This window comes from Cyprinus carpio, chromosome B20 (assembly GCF_018340385.1).
Source record: "Cyprinus carpio isolate SPL01 chromosome B20, ASM1834038v1, whole genome shotgun sequence".
Taxonomy (NCBI): Eukaryota; Metazoa; Chordata; class Actinopteri; order Cypriniformes; family Cyprinidae; genus Cyprinus; species Cyprinus carpio.
Window position 1 is genome coordinate 10,173,047 of NC_056616.1, and position 20,026 is coordinate 10,193,072.

The following is a 20,026-nucleotide window of genomic DNA, read 5'->3' on the forward strand; positions in this document are numbered from 1 at the left end:
TTCTGTCTTTTTTTCTTATGCAGGGAAATAAAACCGAATCGTTTTTTAAATCTGGTGAAACGAAACTGATATGATATATATTTTTTTAATTAAGCGTTACTTGAATATGTTAAAAAGGATGAAGTAGTCAGATTTTATACTCTTTTTGACAAGCATGTCAGATACAGTTCCTAAATACGAGATGTGAAATCTAAAGGTGTATCATTAAGGATTATAATTAATAAAGTGTAGATTAAAAAAACACATGTTTCATATACAGATATGGGTGGGGCTGCCAATTTAAAAAGAGTGAAGCAAAGAATAACGAGCTTCCGGCCGAGTGATTTCAAAATAATAAAGATTTTTTTCATGTATTTTTGTGCATTTTGTGTGGATTCTAAATGCTATATATATATATATATATATATAGAGAGAGAGAGAGAGAGAGAGAGAGAGAGAGAGAGAGAGAGAGAGAGAGAGAGAGAGTCGAGATAATTCATTTTAAATTAAATTAAATTCAAACCCATTCATGTGATGCACAATAAGCTGATAAAATAAACTAATAAATAACTAATCAATAAATAAACTGCTTTAAAATACATTATATAATACTTTTGTATTATATTATTGTAAAAAGTGTACTATTTATTATATAGTACATATTGAGTCATATTTTAATAATTTTCACACACATATGAATGATCAGGGATCGTTCATATGTGTGTGAAAATTATTATACATATAAGTCAATATAAATAATATAAATACATGTATTATACATACATATATGTATTTACTTTTTGTATTATTAATTTACTTGTATTGTTTTCTTTTTAGATATCATTAGTTTTTATATACATGCATTTTACTTCTAGTGTCATTTATGTGTAGTAGTAGTAGCATGAATGCGGTTTTTTTTTTTATTTGGCCTTTATTTTGAAAAGTATTCCCGTCTACACCCATCTAGCGATCCATTGTCGTCGCCCGCTTCACAGGCTTGGCGTGGCCCGCTCTCAGCCCGCTGCGCTCTGCCTCTGACGGGATACCAGCAGCACCAGCGACTGTAAACATGGCGGCGTGCACAGCCGGATGCCTGTGCTGTGTGCCCCCTTCCTGAAGCCCGGATCATCGACATACTTCCATGATGGAGACAGAGGAGGAGCAGCACATGACCACGCTGTTATGCATGGGCTTCCCAGACCCGGTGGCCATCCGGAAAGCCCTGCGCTTGGCCAAAAACGACATCAACGAGGCTGTCGCGCTGCTCACCAACGAAAGCCCGGGACTCGGATACGGCTACGAGCCGATGGAAAGCGGCCCTTCCCCGGGCTCCGGCCTCAGCGGAGACGGCGAGAGCAGCGGGCGCACGGGCACCGGAGGGTTTGATCCTCCGCCTGCGTATCACGATGTCGTGGAAAGTGAGGTATGATTATGAAACGCATGCATTTGGGATCATTCGCACGGCTGCTTGAGGCGGAACCACCGGGGCTGTCAAAAACCGGAGGGAAAGGCGCGCGCACGCCTTTATCGCGTCTGCATAAGCATGCATTACCTGTTGTGCATGCGCTTGCGACACCTGACGAGGATGTCAAGATATTATTTCTTAACATTGCGTTCTTTATGCATGCGTTAGCAGGCTACGAATGAATTCAGCAGAAGTTGAAGGGTCTTGGGGGATGGGTGTCGTAGATTGCATTTAAACGCATGACTTGTTAGAGTTTACTTTGCTTTTATTTGCGTGTTGATAGGGAAGGGTTCAGCCAATGGTCAGTGCTTCCTCTTGATCAATTATTAAACTAATGTCTGTCTTACTAACTGTTAGGAAAACGTGTGGCTGATGATTCTCATGTGAGTTTGTTGAACCATCGGGTGTCATTAGACTACAGCATGTCATCTGTTATATTATCCCTGCAGTGAAGCTAATATTGAACAGGATCACTGGGTTAAATCAAACAGACTGTGAGGAGCTGCTGTTTATTAGCATGTGAATATGAATTCACTTTTGTGTGCTATTGTGCTTGGAGTCTGCATTCCCACAGGTCTCAAATTATTATTTGTCTGGATTATGATACAAGCTTTCTGGCGGGTTTTAACGAGATCTTAATTCACTATTCCACAAATTGAGGACTAAAAAGGTCTTGAATTGAAACAGAAAATCATGACATGATGGCATTAAATGTTGCATGTGCTTCAAAAAAATGATTATTTTACTCAATACAATTATCGAAATATCCTTAACATTAAAATGTCTTTAAGTCCTGTTTTCTGAAAGGTGTAACAACATTTATGTTTAAAACAAGCAAATATTGCCAACGGGTTATGAAAACTTGTTTTTCCAATAAATTACGTTGATTTTTGCAGTGTGATCAGAAGGTACAGTAAAAGATATTTTCATTGACTAGTCAGTGGATGACAAAAAGCCATACATTTTTATTTTTTATTCTAATAAAAAAATTAAAAAGTAATAGAGACATGTTGGAAGTTGCATTTTCAAACTTTAAAGCATTGCTGCATTACTTAAATCTTAAAAACTTTTACATTTACTTTTGTAAAACCTGCAGAAACCCTGGGATAAACAGTATTAGTTATGTGTAAAGCTTGTCTGATATGAGGTCACTGAGTCTGATATATTGCCCAACTGTTGCAGTGTTTCTTTCACTGATTTCCTCATGGATTCTTTGACCTGTTGGTCAACCGCAGTCAGAGATGAAAACTAAGTGCTGTGATTATAAATCACCCTGTGGCTCAGTGCAGTCAGATCTGACTTCAGCCTGTATGAAAGAGCCATTTAAATATGTTTTAAATATTTAAACAAACACATCGGCCAAGCAGAAAAACTTATCGGCCGATGCCGATATTTGAAAAATGCCAAATATCGGCCGATATATCGGCCTTTGCTATGTATCGGTCGACCACTACTGTACAATTAATCGAATTTGTAATCGCGATTACAATTATGGATGCCATAATTACAAATTACCTAATCGTTCAAAGCGGCAATTTAATCATTCAAAGTCCACTTATGTTATTCTGCACGCTTAAGATACGCTTTTTTCTTTCTACATGTTATCTTAAGGGTTTTTCCATTGTTTTAGTTTTAGTACAACATTATAATACCATCCATATTTATATTCTTTTATAATTTAAAGAAGAAACCAATCCGAAACGAGTCTGATTAGTAAAAATACAGCACGCAGTTGCATCAAACAATGGTATAAACATCATTCAGTGTAAATTGTGATAATCAGAATTAATAATCGGAATTACAATTTCAGGGGAATAATCGACAATTGAACAGCCCTAAGCCCTACTCTTCATACTGCAGTTTATGATGATGCTGCATGTAGTGGAAGAAATTTGAAGTGCTTTCCTTTTCGGATGCAACCTGTTTATGGCATAATCTAATCTTATTATTTTTTCAATTAATTAATCAATCAATCGGATAACTCGAATTAAACGCTGTGAAAACAAATATAGAGAATGCATCTGTGCTATACGTTATGTGCAAAAAGGGTTTGAAATATCTACATTACAAACCACAAACAATTGCTTTTTACAATCAGAATTTGTGAGAAGAAAAAAAAATGAGAAGGAAAAACAAGTTAAATGTTAATTGCTAAGAGGCAGGAGGAACACAGTTTCACTCATCTGAACATAGTAATTATTATAGTTCATATAAAGCATGTCTCATGTTCAGGATAACTTAGATCGTGTTGTTTTCCTGCAGCAGCAGATGCATTCACAATTTCAAAGTATATCTATATAAATGGTTTTGCTTCATCTTGTATCTCATCTGAATATATTAACTTTTCTTTCTTATTGTGATGTAGGCTAATATCTGAGTTACACGGCTTCTCAAACTAGAAAAAATATAGGGTGGAACTTTTGTCCGTTGGTAATTGACTGAATCATTGAATCTTTGTCATTTGTTAATTGCTGCGACCAGTGAGCACATCATCAGAGAAGAAACGTTGTTGCAAGAAGGAGATGTTAATGTTTTTATTTAAGATTATAAGGGTGCATGAATTCAAAAAGTAGCCTACTGATGTGCATGGATGTGTCTGTTATAATAAACAGAAATATTCCATAAAATAAGAAGAATTGTCAATTTTGATTTCATGGTGAATATAAAATATCAATTTGGTAAAAATTATCTGAATTTTTTCTTTTCTTTTTGCATGTGTTTACAATGACTGAATAAAACAAAGCATAACCTGTAGTCGTCTTTCAGACATAATATGAAGAAATATGGCTATGATAATAGGGTAGAAATGTTATACAGGGCCTAGCCATTCAGTTCAAGCCATGTTTGTAATTTTTGTTTTTAGTGTCTGCTGTCTCACTAAATGGGTACATAAACACACGAAGTTCATCTCCAGAGCTGCTCTGAGAGTTATTTTGCAAGCGTTTTGTAATTTCATTGAATAAAATCTATTGTTAGATACAGACAGAAACTCATGTTTTCACGACACTCCGACAAAATAAAAGTTTAATTTGGGAATGACACACAATTATTCATCAATGTTTTAATTTAAACAGGTTAGCCGCGGGTCCTTAAGTCTTAAAAAGTCTTAAAGATTTCCTAATAAAAGGCCTTAAAGAGTCTTAAAATGTTTTAAATTTAGATTCGATGGGTCTTAAATATTTTCAGTTCCAATTATGCAAAAATTTCTCCAGTCTGACGACGGACCTTGACTGTTTACAATCACTGGACAGACAGATTTGTCCCCCGCTGTAGTTACTGCATGCTACAGTTAGCTGCCCAGCCTCCTAGCTAGTTTAAAATGGGTTAATGCAAGTATACAGCGCTTGATAATTGATAAGGGATGTAATGATTAACTGCAAGCTGGTTGAAAATCGATTCAAATCAGATGCCAAAATATTTTGGGTTGACATTGGTTAAGAAGTTTATTTGAGTGTGTGTTTGAGTGGATTTGACTATCTTTTAAAAAATGTATGTGGTATTTTCATTTCATCTTGTCTCTGAGCGATGCATATTAAAGTAGAGTTTATAAGCAGCTCTGCTTTGTTTACAGCGGTAACCCAGGAAACGCTGTATCATTGCTGTTCATAAGCGCCACCTGCTGGTAGAGATTGAATTTGCGTCTCATTCAGCTCGTCTGCTGTTTCTTTCCGATATGTTTTATCACAAAACCAAAGTCACATCATTCTGTTTTTGCTTCAAATTTCGAAATTATACAATCTAATTTAGATTAAAAACTGCTCATGCTGCATGTACGCTGCATCTTTGTTTGGATCATGATTTTAAATGGAAAGAGCACAGACAAAGCCTTAGTTTATTCGTATTATCAGATTTCCTTTATTTGTGTAACTTAGGCCTTCTTGTTTAATTTAGGGTATGTTTTAAAATTTCAATTTAGTTTTGTAATATTTCAGTTTCACAAAGAAATGTGCAGCAATAGCCTAATATAAAAGGACATATTTTCATTTACTGTATAATGTCTTCAATGTAATTTTGTAAAAAAAATGTTGTGTTGTTTGATTGTGGTTGGTGTGATTAATTACATATATTTGATATTGATTGTATTTCTGTTTAGACTTGCGCTCTTTGTAAAAGAATTTATGGAGAAATCAAACATAAATAAGTGTATGAAATGAGCAAAAGACACATAAAGAAACTCACAGAAGAAACATTCTGAGGTAAAATTCAGAATGTTTAAAAGATTTTGTGTGTTGAGTTTTTTTTTATTTACGGAGATAATTGCTAAATATTCTTACGATTGCAGATGTTACATTGATTTGAGTTAGCTAAGTAGTCACGTAAACGTTACATTTTAGACACAATATTGACTATATATATATATATATATATATATTATATATATATATATATATATAAAGTTCCGAACAAAGATCACAGCAGAAGTATTGCGAGTCTCCTAGCAACATGCAGCAGTGTTTTGTTACGAATGTATTCAGCGAACGGTCTGCTGTTTGCTGTATACTAGTAATACGAAATAGCATTTTGACAGCAATAGATATAGCCAATTTTTGGACATTTAACGATATACGTATGTAATGTAATGTGTGATTTCCATCAGAGGTTTGGTCTTAGGTTTGGTATTTAGTTTTTTTTTAAAGTGTTTTGGTGTTATAGGTTCTTAGTTAAAGGATGTGAATCTGTAATTAATTACTCACCCTCATGTCGTTAAAACTGCAAGACCTTAGTTCATCATCTGTAAGATATTTTGATAAAATTAGAGCTTTCTGACCCTTGCGCAACGCACCTCTCCTGACATGTTCAAGGCCCAGAAAGGTAGCAAGGACATCATTAAAATAGTCCATGTGACATCAGTGGTTCAGCCGGAATTTTATGAAGCTACGTATTTGTTTTATAAAACAAAAATAATGACTTAATTCAAGCATTTCTTCTTTCCGCTGCACATTCACGAGAGTGCAATGACACATGTACTTTGTTTGCCAAAATATGAGATGAATTCTTTAATTAAAACACGTAACAGAATCTTTAAACACAATAAAATATATTTCTTTGGGCACTATAATTTATAAAATAAATAAGTTTTAAAGTTGATTAGACATCCTTTTTTGATTATTAACATTTATTTCAACCATTGAAACAGAATCTAAAGGGAAAAATCAAACAGAAAACACATAATTAGATGGAATAAAACAAAATTTGGTAAAAATAAAACTGATTTCATAGAGCCCCATTTTTGTGATGCAATTACGAAGCACTTTTTTTGGAAAGATTCAGATGCCTGGCTGCTTTGTTTACCCCTGGTCTTGTATGTCACAGGTTGCAGGCGCCATGTATCAGGACTATAAATAGAGCTGGCAGGGCTGGTCTGGAGGGTACTGGTACACACACGGGGTCTCTAGTTACCCAGCCGCTCCGCCCAGCACTGCGCAATGCAGTGGGGAACAACAACTGCAACAAACATCTTGCTCAAATCACAACTTGCAGGATCACTTGCAGAGTTGCAGAGGTGCATTAGGAATAGAGAACAGCATTCTAGTTATTAAGCAACAAACACCTTAACACCGATGCCATACAGGCATATGACCAATTAGCTCACACATAGGGAGGATTGAACCCTCTGAGGCTGTGTGTTTATCAGGCAGTGGGCCCTACGCACACACCTCACCCCGATCGTACCATGGCAACAGATTTGGAATGTGCCATGTGACCTTATATTGCCCCAAAGGCCAGAGGCCTCCTGACAACACAAACTCTCTCTCGTCTCTTTAAATCATTGCACATGAACAACACGCCAACCCTAGATTCACTGAGTTTGTTTGAAACATTCATATTACAAATTGGACAAATGACCTAGAAGGCTTCTAAATGGGCACAGAATGTTTGCACAGCAAAATTATTATTATTTCCATCGATGCCAGTAAAATTGAAATGCGGACTAGGACAATACAAGTGTCCAGTTACATACTCACATGTTTATTTCCATAATCACAGGCACCCTTATGCTAGACAGAATGTGATTCTTGACCTTTAAGAACAGTACACAAGTATGCAGGACTTAATAATAATTCTTGTAATTCTGAATAAGTTCTCAAATGTGTTCTTCAGAACATCTTAATGTTTTTCTTAAGAAGAAAATAACAGCTGTTTTCTGAATGAATACATGATGCACTGATAAACTCTATTGTCTTTTTGCGCAGATTACTCTAATAATCATAATAAGAACGCACACTATTTTCGTCATGACTTTGTCTGGCGCTCAGCTTCATGTTTTTAATGCAGCGTGTTATTTCACGTTTTACTTTAAAAATAGCCTGTCTGCAGCGATATGTTTTATTAATTTTTGTGCTGTGTTCTGAGTGAACGCTTCCGGTATGTGTGTCCGCGCTTCTACAGCAAATGTGTCCTGTGCATTCATATGCGCTGAATACTGCCAAAGATTATGTCGTATTTATAAGCTAAAATGAAAGTGTTCAATTAAAGCTCCCTATCTGACTCGTTTTAGAGTTGCTACTGAATTTTGAAGTCAACAAAAAGTAGCATCACACATAGGCTAATCATAATGACCGATCATGTTTACATTAACAGTCATCGCTGTCACTTCAGAAAACTTGTGCACATCCCTAGCCCTACTATGTATTATATGTAGCTGTTGTTGTAATGCTTAAATATAACAATTAATTCGAAAATACCCAATAAATTCATTAAATAATTCTTACCATTTTGGATTTAAGACAAGTCTGGGGCCGTCCTAAATTTAAGAAGTTATTTACGATGATTTTTAAGAAGGTTCTTTTCAGAACAATCTTAAGAAAAAAGATAAAAATATTCTTAAGATGGATTTTTGGGAATACAAAATATTCGTAACTTTTTTCTTAAGTTAAAAAATAATAAGAAAACGGAAGTTAAGAAGAATTTTTTTTCTTTAAAATGTTTAGTGAGTCTGGCCCCAGATTGTTAGTGAAGTGAGGAGGGAATATTACTGTATTTATTAGTTTTTTGTTTAAGGTTCTGTATGTCCATCAGTTTACACTGTAATGACGCTTGCAAACTCGCGCTGTTCTGTGAATCGGTCTGTTTTAAAACTAAAAGACAGAAAACAGACCTTTGCTTATGCTGAGAGATAAGCAGATGTATGTGTGTGAGGAAATATCATATATGGTGTTAACAAAATAAATGACACAGCAGATAAGAAGAATTCCTATTCTCTGTTGAGCTCTATAAGATGAGGCATGTTACATTCTCTTGCCATTTACTGTTTCTGTCAGGAACTATTTTTTAGTGTAAGGATATTATATAATATTAGATATTTAATACCTGCATATCTCCAGTCACAGTGTCACATGATCCTTCAGAAATGATCCTTCAAATATATATGATCCTTCATATGATTTTGTGATCAAGAAACATTTATTATTATTATCAAAGTTATTTATCAGAATTCCTCAATGAATAGAAAGTTCAAGAACAGCAACAGCATTTATTGGAAATATAAATCTTTTGTTATCTTTTGTGATCTTCTCTTGTGATCTATTTTTCTCGATGAACACGCATTCATTTCTTTAAAAAAAATCTTAATGACCCCAAATGAACACTTCAGAAATGAAAACCTTTTAAATGTCACTGTGGTGTAATCGTAATATGAAGATGTCTTAGTTGGTTAAATTTCAACAAACATCACTTCCTTGCCATTTACATGGGTTATTTTTTCACACAGTTCCCGGAGGAGGCTTTCAATTTAATTTAGCAGGCAAAAGTGTGCATATCGACATGTATGCGACAAATCAGTCAGTCGCACATTTTCCTGTCATCATTTTAATTAACATTGACAAATATAGATCACAAGAGAGTTACGTCATAACATGTACTGTAAATCTATGCAAATGGAGCTTATGTGGGTTGTAATTTGCATATTTTCCAACTTAGAACAGACTTGAAATATTAAGATAAGAATATTTTTTTCCAGATACAGACGTATTTATATTTTTAGTAAACACATTTATGTTATCAGAATGTTAAAATAAGCCCCAGCTCGACTTCTGTGGTCTCTATTTCTGTCTCTCTCTCTTCCGAGGTCCTCACAGTGCAGATGGTGGTTTCCTTCACCATCGAACATAATAAGTCATTTGTTCCTGTTGCCTCTCTTTTGCTTTCCCAGCGCTGCCTCTCCTCTCACCCTGCTCACCACGTCTTGTTTCTCCTGAACACAGAAGCTGTCAGACTCCATCAGCTGAAACGCACTGATCTTTCACGAATCAATCGCTCCTCCAGAGCAGTTTAATGTTTCTTCTGTTGCAGAGATTGTAATGAGATCATGTAGATAACTCTCATAACAACTCCGCTGTAAACTCAAACCTTAACAACCTTAATGACATCTGTCATTGTGACTTATTTATACCTCATTTCCACTGCAAACAAACGTCCATCTGTCATTTCTCAAACAATAGGATGTGAAATAAGACATTTAACTGTAGAAAAAACTCATATATATATATGTATACACACGTCACGTGTTTGTGTGTGTAGCCTTGCATCATACATCGCTTTACTATAGGCGTTTGTCACTTTTTTGCCTGAAAGTTTAAAGAGGTCATGACAAGGATTTTTTTTTTATATGTTTCTTGAGGTATACGTATAATGTTAAAAGTTTTTTGAACAAAAAACAAAACAAAAAATAAATGAAAAAAAAAAAAAGATTATTTCCAAACCTTATTCTGAACCTCTCTCTAAAATGACCTGTTTTTATGGGGTGTGTCATTTAAGGCTTCTCAGTAATTGGCCACTGTTGTGATTGGCTAACGTCATTGCATAGGAAACAGTAACGCCCCCTCACTATTGCATGTGAGTGTTTTGTCAACTTAAAAAAACAACAGCTGTAATTTCCTGACAAAGTTTAATTAAATCATTTACTTACGGTTTGTGATGCAGCTGCAGTCAGTTCTAATACCACTTCATCTTTCAACGATTGTTTTTGTGAACTCTCCATGACACTGTGCCTCATTTATAAAACAAAATTCTCCGAACAATCCTCTGACATGATTTGGGATGCCATTAAAAAATAAACTATTCTTACACTGCGATGAGCACACGACAAATGCTTAGAAATTAAATTTGTGTGTTAATTCCTATGGTCAGTTCTTTCACCTTTATCATCTGTTTTGTATGCAAAGTAATGCCATATTTCACTTCTACTGTTCTCTGTATTTATTAGTTTCGTGCGCATTAGAGTTTCATCTGTTTGAACCATGGCATTGTTCTTCAGGTTTACCGGTTTCGCATCAATTTGGGAAGCACTGCCACCTACAGGTGAACTCCGGAATAGCAGCCCATGAAATACTGAATTGAGCAAAATTATAATATCGTATCGTTTGAAATATAATAGATACCGGTATTTTTCCAGTATCGGTATACCGCGCATCCCTAGAAGCGACACTCACATTCAGCGTGATCAAGTGTCAAGCTGTTAGCCGCTGAACGCCACTGGGTGGGGCTTATAGTGAGAAGATGACGATTATTTGTTGTTTTGTTGTTGTGGAGGTGTTTTTTATGATGATTGCGGCGTGGTGACATCACCTTGCTCCTCGGATCCAAAACGAGACGTTTTTGGAGCTTGATCAAACAAATGCTTTGTTTATAATGAGGAGGATGCTTTAAGCTATGAAACTTGCAGGATGTTTTAATGGTACAAAGACTTCTTATATGCCAAAAGATCTAGGCAAATTTGATTTCTCATGTCATGACCACATTTTTGCTAATGTGTCGTCTTTATATTAGGCAAATTTGATTTCTTTTGTTTTGATGTGGTTTTTTTTTATTTGTTGTATTTATTTTTTACAGCCGTCTCTACCTTGTTTGTATGATATTACATGCTAGGTAGTCAGCATAGTCTAACTTAGAGATACATCTGTGTAAATGGAAACCATTTTAGATTAGATTAGTATATTATTGGCACAAGACTGTGCCTGTGGTTGGTGTAGTTTTGCTACAGATAAGAAAGAGTATGATTACTGTACTGAATTGTATATTGGACAATCTATACTGACCAAATATTAATGAAGAGAAATGCAAAAAGTTCATTTAGCACAGATTTGTGATGATTAAGACATTACTTGTTGAACAGTTTAGTTGTGAAGAGGCTATTCTTGAAATATGAAATTGATCTACAACATCTGCCTGTGGAAAGCAAGAGTGGCATTTAAAGCTGACTTTATGTCCCAGATATGCCATTGTGCTTGGTCAGATGGTTTAAGTTCCTGCGTGAGTGTGCCTTGTCATCATTCATATCACACAATGAAGTCTAGTCAAAGCCTAAAGCTCCTCAGAATCAATGAAACATCTCTGTCACAGTTGCTCCTCTCAGTTTAAGCTCAGTTTAGTGTTAAATCTGCATAATAATGGCTCTTTAATAAGTAAATAGTAACAGCTGAAGTTCAGTCAGGTCAGAAGGAGCTTAATTTAACCCTTAAACTTAGACCCTGCCCACAATGAGGCATTTGCTAGTAATCCCTATTTGGAAAACGGATCCCAATTTCCCTTTCTGACTTTGAAAATCACTGATTTCCGGACTTTGGGAATGGCATAGACATCTGACATTCCCCTGTGGAACAGAAAGAGTGAAGGTGACTTTCACTGTGATGTTGTGCTGTCTTTCCAGACGTGATTGCACATTCACTTATTCCTCTCACTCAAGGGCAAACATATGCCTTGTATACTAATATTCCCCTGGCAGAAGTGTTTCCTGTTTGCAGAGTCCTCAGTTGCACAGTAATCTGCTGCAGCATGTACGCTGATGATGGGAAGAGGCTGCCGTCACGCATTTCCCCAGTCAAGCAGCTGATACCAGCCGTCCCAGCATGTGTCACAGAGATGCGGCACTTCTGGGACAAACCCATAAGGTTTCTCTAGGCTAGATGTCCACAATATGGAGGAGTTGGGGATGTGCGGTCACTCAGTAATAGAGGTGGGATTCTTTAGTCACCTCACGATCCAGTCCGATCCGAATCTGATTCTGGGAGTCACGATCCGATTCTTGATCTACCTTTTTCCCCCTTATTAATTAATTAGTTTACCAACTTGAGAATCTTAAAATCTTTACATTTACATATCCTTACTTCGGAACACAATTTAAGATATTTTGGATGAAAACCTGGAGGCTTGAGACTGTCCCATAGACTGCCAAGTAAATAACAGTGTCAAGGTCCATAAAAGGTATGAAAAGTCATCGTCAGAATACTGCATCTGCCATCAGACATGCAATCTGGGATATATGAAGCGACAGGAACACTTTTTGTAAGCGAAGAAAACAAAAATAATGACCATTGACAAAGGAATTATTGAATAAACTCATTATTTTTGTTTTCTTCACTTATAAAAAAAATAACAGCAGAGTGAACCGGTATACTACGGTCTGTTTAAAATGACCATTGTAACCTTTTAAATGTTTGGTTGACTATTTTATTTTGATTATGAACAGACTGTGATGTAGGCTAAGTTTTTTACCGGTATACTACGGTCTATTTATAGTGTACGTTTGCGCGAGGCTCTGGCGCGATCTAAACAGCTGAGACGTATAAGATTTTTTTTTTTTAAGTTTTTAATTTATTTTTTGAATATTATATATTAAGAAAGAGTGTTTGCGCTCTTGTAAAATAAAGCAAACAAACAGAATGTGCGAATAAGATATAATCCGCAAAAATCCTTTTCTTTCCATGAATTTATGGAGCGCCGCCACACTTCTGTTTTAAATCCGTTATTTTAATTATTTAAATCAGATATATTTCTTATAACGTATTTTTATTTTTTTTTTAATGAAAACAAATTGTTATTTTTATGTTAGGCCTATTAGCATCCCATCCTATTAATATCCCATTTCGTCCCAGGGCTTAAGAACCTGTGCCGTAGTTAGGTCCATGCAGAAACTTGTGAACGATGCTCGGCGTCACCGTTTAGTGACATCAATTGAATGCTCCGGGAAAATGTATTGTCAGTGTCGGTCACAGCGACCAATTAATTGCTGTTTTTAATCTAGCAATTATTTATTTACAAATTATGAGCTCTGATTATTCACATTTATGCATTTAGCAAACGCTTTTATCCAAAGCGACTTACAGTGCATTCAGGCTACACATTTTTTTAACAGTATGTGTGTTCCCTGGGAATTGAACCCACAACCTTTTGCGTGGCTAGCGCAGTGCTCTACCACTGAGCCACAGAAACACATTTATTATGACAAGTGTTGTATAAAAGCTTTGTTTATTAGAGGAATAATAGGTTAACTGGGAAATGTTAGATCACGACCATGCCTCTGGATGCCGTTCGAGCCAATAGCCTTCATTAATGCGGCTTTGTTCTGGTTTGCTGGTTGGTCGCAAATTTCCACAAATTCAATAACATTTAGGCATTGTTTCTTTTCCTAAATCCTCACATAACCCTCTAATTTCCTGTCTTTTTCTGTCTCTTATAGAGGACTAATGATGAGAACGGGAACTGTTCTGGGAACAGTATGGAGTTTCCCACCACTAATCTGTATGAGCTGGAGAGCCGAGTGTTCACTGATCACTGGTCCATCCCGTACAAGAGAGAGGAATCACTCGGCAAGTGCCTCATCGCCTCCACCTGCCTGGCCAGACTGGGTGAGTTCTGATGGTTTTTTATGTACATGATTTAATGTGTACTCTAGAAGGAAACGTCACATCTGAAATTTTATTTCTTTGTAGGCCTGGCTGATGCAGATGAGAACTGTAAGAGGTTCATTGACCGCTGCATGCCTGAAGCCTTCAAAAAGGTTTGTGTGTGTGTGTGTTTGGATAAGCAGGCATGTAAACGCATTAGCTCTTACACACTATCAGGTGTTTGTAATAAATTGTTAGAAATGGCGAGATTAAAAAAATCTCGTGTTGAAAAAAGAAAGTGTTGAGTTTTGATATTTTTGGTGTTTTGGGTTTTTGTTGTTGTTGCTGACATCCAGTGCGGTTGAGGTGTGGGGGTGGGGGATTGATGTTGGTGTGTGCATCTTGTTGATGCTGCTGGTGGATCTGGTCGCAGAGAGAGTCAAACAGGATCCGATACCCATTGGCCTCTTGGGAGTTCTCACTATGGTACACATGCCCTTTTGCTATTACACTAGTAATTGTGGTTGCCTACTACAAAACGTCAGACTAAAACTGAATGATACAACAAAAAAAATTATATATTTTTGGCAATATTCCTTATGTGTTTGCCCTTCTATCTATATAATATTAACATTTATGGTTTTACCAGAAATTAGCATTTTTAGCAAATTAAGATTTTAACCAAACAGTTATTGTGGCCAAATAAAGTCATGAACTTTAATGTGAGAAGTAAAACAGGAAGTTTAAAAAAGTAAATAAAAAAAAAGTATCTAAAATAGTTCTAGATAAATTCTTTTAGTAAAAATAAATGTCACTAAATTTTCACCAAATAACTATATATTAAATGAAATATTTTATTTAAAAAAATCATTAAATTTATATGAAACAAGCATTTTTTTCATAAAATAATGTATGCATATGTGCATACATGACATTTATTCTTAATACAATACATACATAATGCATAAATGTTTTATGTATACTATAAAATATTTATCTCTATGTATATATACTTATATATTTAATGATAAAATTTAAAAAACATATTAAAGGGATAGTTCACCTACAAATTCTGTCATAATTTACTCACCTTTAAGTTATTCCAAACCTGTTAACACAGAAGATATTTCGAAAAGTGTTTGGCAACAAACAGTTGCTGGTAGCCATTGACTTCCATAGAATGGAGGGGGAAAGAATACTATAAAAGTCAATGGGGACCAACAACTGTTTGGTAACCAACATTCTTTGAAATACCTTCTTTTGTGTTCAACAGAAGGAAGAAACTATACAGGTTTGGAACAGCGTGGCTGAACTATCAATCTTTCGAGAGTTGTGCAATTTTATATCACCAACATAATCATTGCAAATATTTTGTGAATATGGACCTATGTCAGGCCGTCTTGGGCTAAACATGTTTCCCTGTACTGTTTTATTGACAGGCTTTTAACCCTGATAACGAGTATCACTTTAAGAATCGTATGAAGGCCAGTCAGAGGAACTGGGCAGAAGTGTTTGGAGAGGACAACATGTTCGCTGTTTCTCCCAGCTCCAACTACCAGAAGGTACTGCAAATACACACGTGTGGGTGCGTACGTGTGCTTTTGGCTTGACAGTTGACTAGACAGTCATCGCTTTCAGAAAAGCTGGTTTAGTAGGTTCCAGCACTCTTGTTCGTGCATAGATAAGAAAACCCTTTATTCAAACACGCCCCCACCAATCTACGTCACTGTGTTGGAGGATTTGCATAACACTGTCCAAATGTTTACACATAGAAAGAAGGTGTTTTTTTTTATTCTCGCTGTAGTATTGTTGCTGCTGTGTGTTTCTAAATATGGTAAGGGACGTAACATTTCTGTCACACACTTCAGGTATTCGGCCAATCACATCACACTGGATAGCTGGCCAATCAGAGCCCACTGCGCTTTTCGGAAAGGCGGTGCAGAGAGGAGCAACAATATTGAATGAAATATTGAAAATAATGTGTTTTTTTGAATCTTAAACTATGTAAACACATTGCATTACACCAAATACACAAAATAATGTTCTTTTTAGCATCATCATATTGACCTCTTTAACTGCACAGAAATAAGGAGACATTCATGTTTTTACACCACAAAGTTTAGTATATTCTATTAAGATAAAATTATGTAACTTGCAAAGAAACAACAACAACAACAACAAAAAATTCTACACTGCATTACATTTATGTTCTGTGTTCTGATTGGTCTAGGAACCTCATGGCTGGCTGGTGGACTTAGTGAATCGGGTAAGAATTTAAGTAAAACACACAGATAGAAGGAATTATTATTAATGGTGGACTTAGTGAATCGGGTAAGAATTTAAGTAAAACACACAGATAGAAGGAATTATTATTAATCGTATTTTTTTTATTTACTTCGGAACACAGTATAAGATTATTTTAGATATTTTAGATTTCCGAGAGCTTTCTGTCCCCTCCATTGAGAATGTATGTACAGTATACTGTCCACGTCCAGAAAGGTAATAAAAACATTCAAAGTAGTCCATGTGACACAGAGGGTCCGTTAGAATTTTTTGAAGGCATCGAAAAATACATTTGGTCCAAAAATATCAAAAACTACGGAATAGTGATATCCGGTTCGCGAACGAATCACTCGATGTAACCGGACTTCTTGAAACCAGTTCACCAAATCGAACTGAATCGTTTGAAACGGTTCGCGTCAACAATTAATCCACCCAATGACTTAAGCTTTTAACTTTTTTAACATGGTGACACTCCCTCTGAGTTCAAAATAAACCAATTTCCCGGAGTAATTCATTTACTCAAACAGTACACTGACTGACCCCGAGCCAGATAACGAAAACAACTCGTTCTCGAGTCAAGAACGGTTGCATCGGTTTTCGGATCACCGGTAGTGATAGTTCTCCGCGAACCGGTTCTTTCGGACAGTTTGATCAATAAAACCGGTTGCCGAAAACGGTTCACCAGTTCTTTTGCGCTCGACGTAATGACTTCATTGGCGATGATTGCCCTTGATTCAAGCCTTCGGTTTAACCGCGCTCATAACATTAGCACAGAATCAGTTCAGAATCAATCACCAAAAGAACCAGGGCAGACGCGCGCTGTGTCAGTGCTTCACGCATGCGCAGTATCATCAGCTCCTCGGTTCTCGAATCGGACGCGTCCCGTCAGACTGAACGGTTCTTGACTCGAGAACGAGTCAATGTTTCGTTGTTATCTGGCTTTTCAGTGTACTGTTGAGTAAATGAATTACTCTGGGATGCCTGAACTCAGAGGAGTGTCAGCCATGTTAAAAAAGTTAAAAAGTCATTTGTGGAGAGCTTATTGTTGACGCGTACCGTTTTAAAATAATTCAGTTCGATTTGGTGAACTGGTTCAAGAAGCTTACATCGAGTGTCGTTCGCCAACCGGATGTTGTTGGTGCATCCCTTTTGATATTTTTGGACCAAAATGATTTCGATGCTTTAAAATTCTAACGGACCCTCTGATGTGAATGACGACTTTGAAGCTGTTTTTATTATATTCAGTATTAGACATCAAGTGGCAGTAAGGGCTACTGAGCTAAAAAATCGTTGTGAACTTCCCGACATGAGGGTGATTTGATTTCTGTGTATCCCTTTAATCTTATTTTATTTTTTATTTTTTTTATATATAAATGTATGTGGTGTTCAATGACTCTGAATATGTCTCTGGCTTATATCTGCAGTTTGGTATTTTTTATCACAGCAATTCAGTGCAAGCTCCACCAGGAAGAGATAGAGATTGGAGTAAGAATGTGCACTCTGGACGTCTTTGAATGTTACTGATGTAGAGTAGAATTGTTATTTTTATTTATGGCATATGCCTAAGGCCAATAAAAATGGGAGAGTTTGAATGTTACTGATGTAGAGTAGAATTGTTATTTTTATTTATGGCATATGCCTAAGGAACAGTGTTCGACAGAATTATTGCTTTAGAATCAAATGATTACTCTTAAACGTTGTTTCCGTAATGGATTTCTGGACTTATATTCAGTTTAGAATCAAGCGGCAGTAATTACTGAGCTAAAACGTTGTTTCTCTTATTTTTATTTTTGTTTCTTAAACTAATGGAGTGGACTAAAACTAAATTGCAATTTAAAGAAAAAAGAAACTTTAAAAAATTTTAAAAATGCAAAAAAATAACCTTTTACCACACTTTAAATGAAAAAGAGATGTTGGTCGGTTGTAAGCTTGGTACATGCTTCAAGTTTAGATATCTTGGATACGAGCAGGACAGGCTATCTTTGGGTTAAGCATAATGCAATTGCAGAGAAATGAATGGATAATTCATGGATAATCCATCAGAGGAAGAGAGTGAAGTAGTGGTGTCTGGATGAAGAGAGGCAGTATGTGTGAGATGCTGAAAGAGAGAGAGCGAGTTGAACGAGGGCAGATTCTATTATAGCACTTGTGCTAAAGAGCTCAGGGTGTTTATTACCATCACAGAGAGCATCCTACTCACAGCAGACAGTGAGAAAGAGACGAGAGCAGGGGGATGAGAGAGAACATGAGATGCCACATTCATATGGCTGGAAAAACAAAAGCTATTAAGATATGCACTAACACAATTGATTTCAAACTCTATTTCACATCGAGCCCTTTGATGTAATGTGGTTGTCTGAAAAATATAAAAAATTGAATTAGTGGGATAATGGCAAAAAAAATCAACCACAGCTCTCAAATACCAACTAATGTTTTATAGGGTCCTGTGGCTCAGTGGTAGAGCATTGCATTAGCAGCGCAAAAGGTTGTGGGTTCGATTCCCAGGGAACACATTTTAGGTAAAAAATGTCAGTGTGAATGTACTGTAAGTCACTTTTAAAGAGTCTGCTAAATGCATAAATGTAAAAATGTAAAAAGGGTCAGACGGATGGATAGATAAACACAGAAGATAGAGAGACATGGGATGACAAATAAGTTGTTAAACAACCGACACAAGTTGATTGTGAGTCAATTAATTTGATAAACAAGTTTATCTAGATTTATCTAGATATTTTTTTCATATATATAATCTAGTAAAAATCTTTTTTTTTCTTAATTTATAGAAATTAGTTGTGCTAATTAAAAACAAATTCTCTTTTTTCTCTTTTTTTTTATCAAACGTGTCTGTCATCTCATGTTTTTGTTTGGTTTGGCTTTGGTTTTTGTTTTGATGAGTTTTGTTTAGTTTTGTGTTTGTTTGTTGTGCTTAGATTTTGTTTTGTTTGTTTTAGGTGATTTTTTTTTTTTGTTTTTTGTTTTTTTGTTTTTTGTTTTTTTTGGTTTGTTTGTTTTGGGTAGTTTTGTGGGGGGTCTTAGATTTTTTTGTTTTGGTATAAAGTTTTCTACTATCAGCGTTGTTTATGTTTGTTTAAGAAGACCAAAAAACAAACAAAAAAAAGGTCTAATCTCCTCTAATCTCTTGTCTTGTCTAATCTCTAACTCAGAAATGTCAAAAAAAATAAAAAAATGTTTGACTGCTTCATTATTTTTAGCAGACGAGGTGTCCGCTCCTTCTTTAGTACGAGCGTGTAAATGCTCCCCCTTCTCCTGGAGCTGTGAAGCCGCCTTGTTTTTGGTTCCGCCCGCTTGTCTTTTGAAGGTGGGCATTAGCATGATCTGGGTGCCAGGGCTGAGAGACCGAGCTGGCGACAGGGAAACGATGCTTTGATTTAGGATTTGCATATTAATGGCCTTAACACAGGAACAGGAAGTTGGAGGCAAGCGTAGGGGCAGGAATTCTTTTCAGGGACACACACAACCTGCTGTGGCCACGTAAAGGAAACTCTGCTGGTTCATCGCCAGCTATGTTTTAATCTCAAACAAAAAGGGATTCCCTGCTACAGTAACCATTTAATTTGTAGTGAGGGTAAGAGTCAATTAAAGTGAGAAAACAAGAGATGGATGCTGTCTCCTCTCCTCCACTGACTGGACTAATTCATTCACTCTCTCCAATGGATGAGAAGTCATTTGATGC

At 36.1% G+C, this 20,026-nt stretch overlaps 1 protein-coding gene across 1 annotated transcript in view; it reads left to right on the forward strand.

The window, feature by feature from the left end:
* The first annotated feature begins 924 nt into the window (after positions 1–924).
* The window catches only part of LOC109086120 (ubiquitin carboxyl-terminal hydrolase 24-like), a 59,330-nt gene continuing 40,228 nt past the window's right edge, over positions 925–20,026 (forward strand). The window contains exons 1-8 of the mRNA XM_042747039.1: positions 925–1,402; positions 13,902–14,070; positions 14,155–14,222; positions 14,392–14,535; positions 15,489–15,611; positions 16,280–16,315; positions 17,179–17,197; positions 17,771–17,817. Coding sequence (XP_042602973.1) covers positions 1,121–1,402; positions 13,902–14,070; positions 14,155–14,222; positions 14,392–14,535; positions 15,489–15,611; positions 16,280–16,315; positions 17,179–17,197; positions 17,771–17,817 — 888 coding nt within the window. The 5' untranslated portion in view covers positions 925–1,120. The remainder of the gene's footprint in view (positions 1,403–13,901; positions 14,071–14,154; positions 14,223–14,391; positions 14,536–15,488; positions 15,612–16,279; positions 16,316–17,178; positions 17,198–17,770; positions 17,818–20,026) is intronic.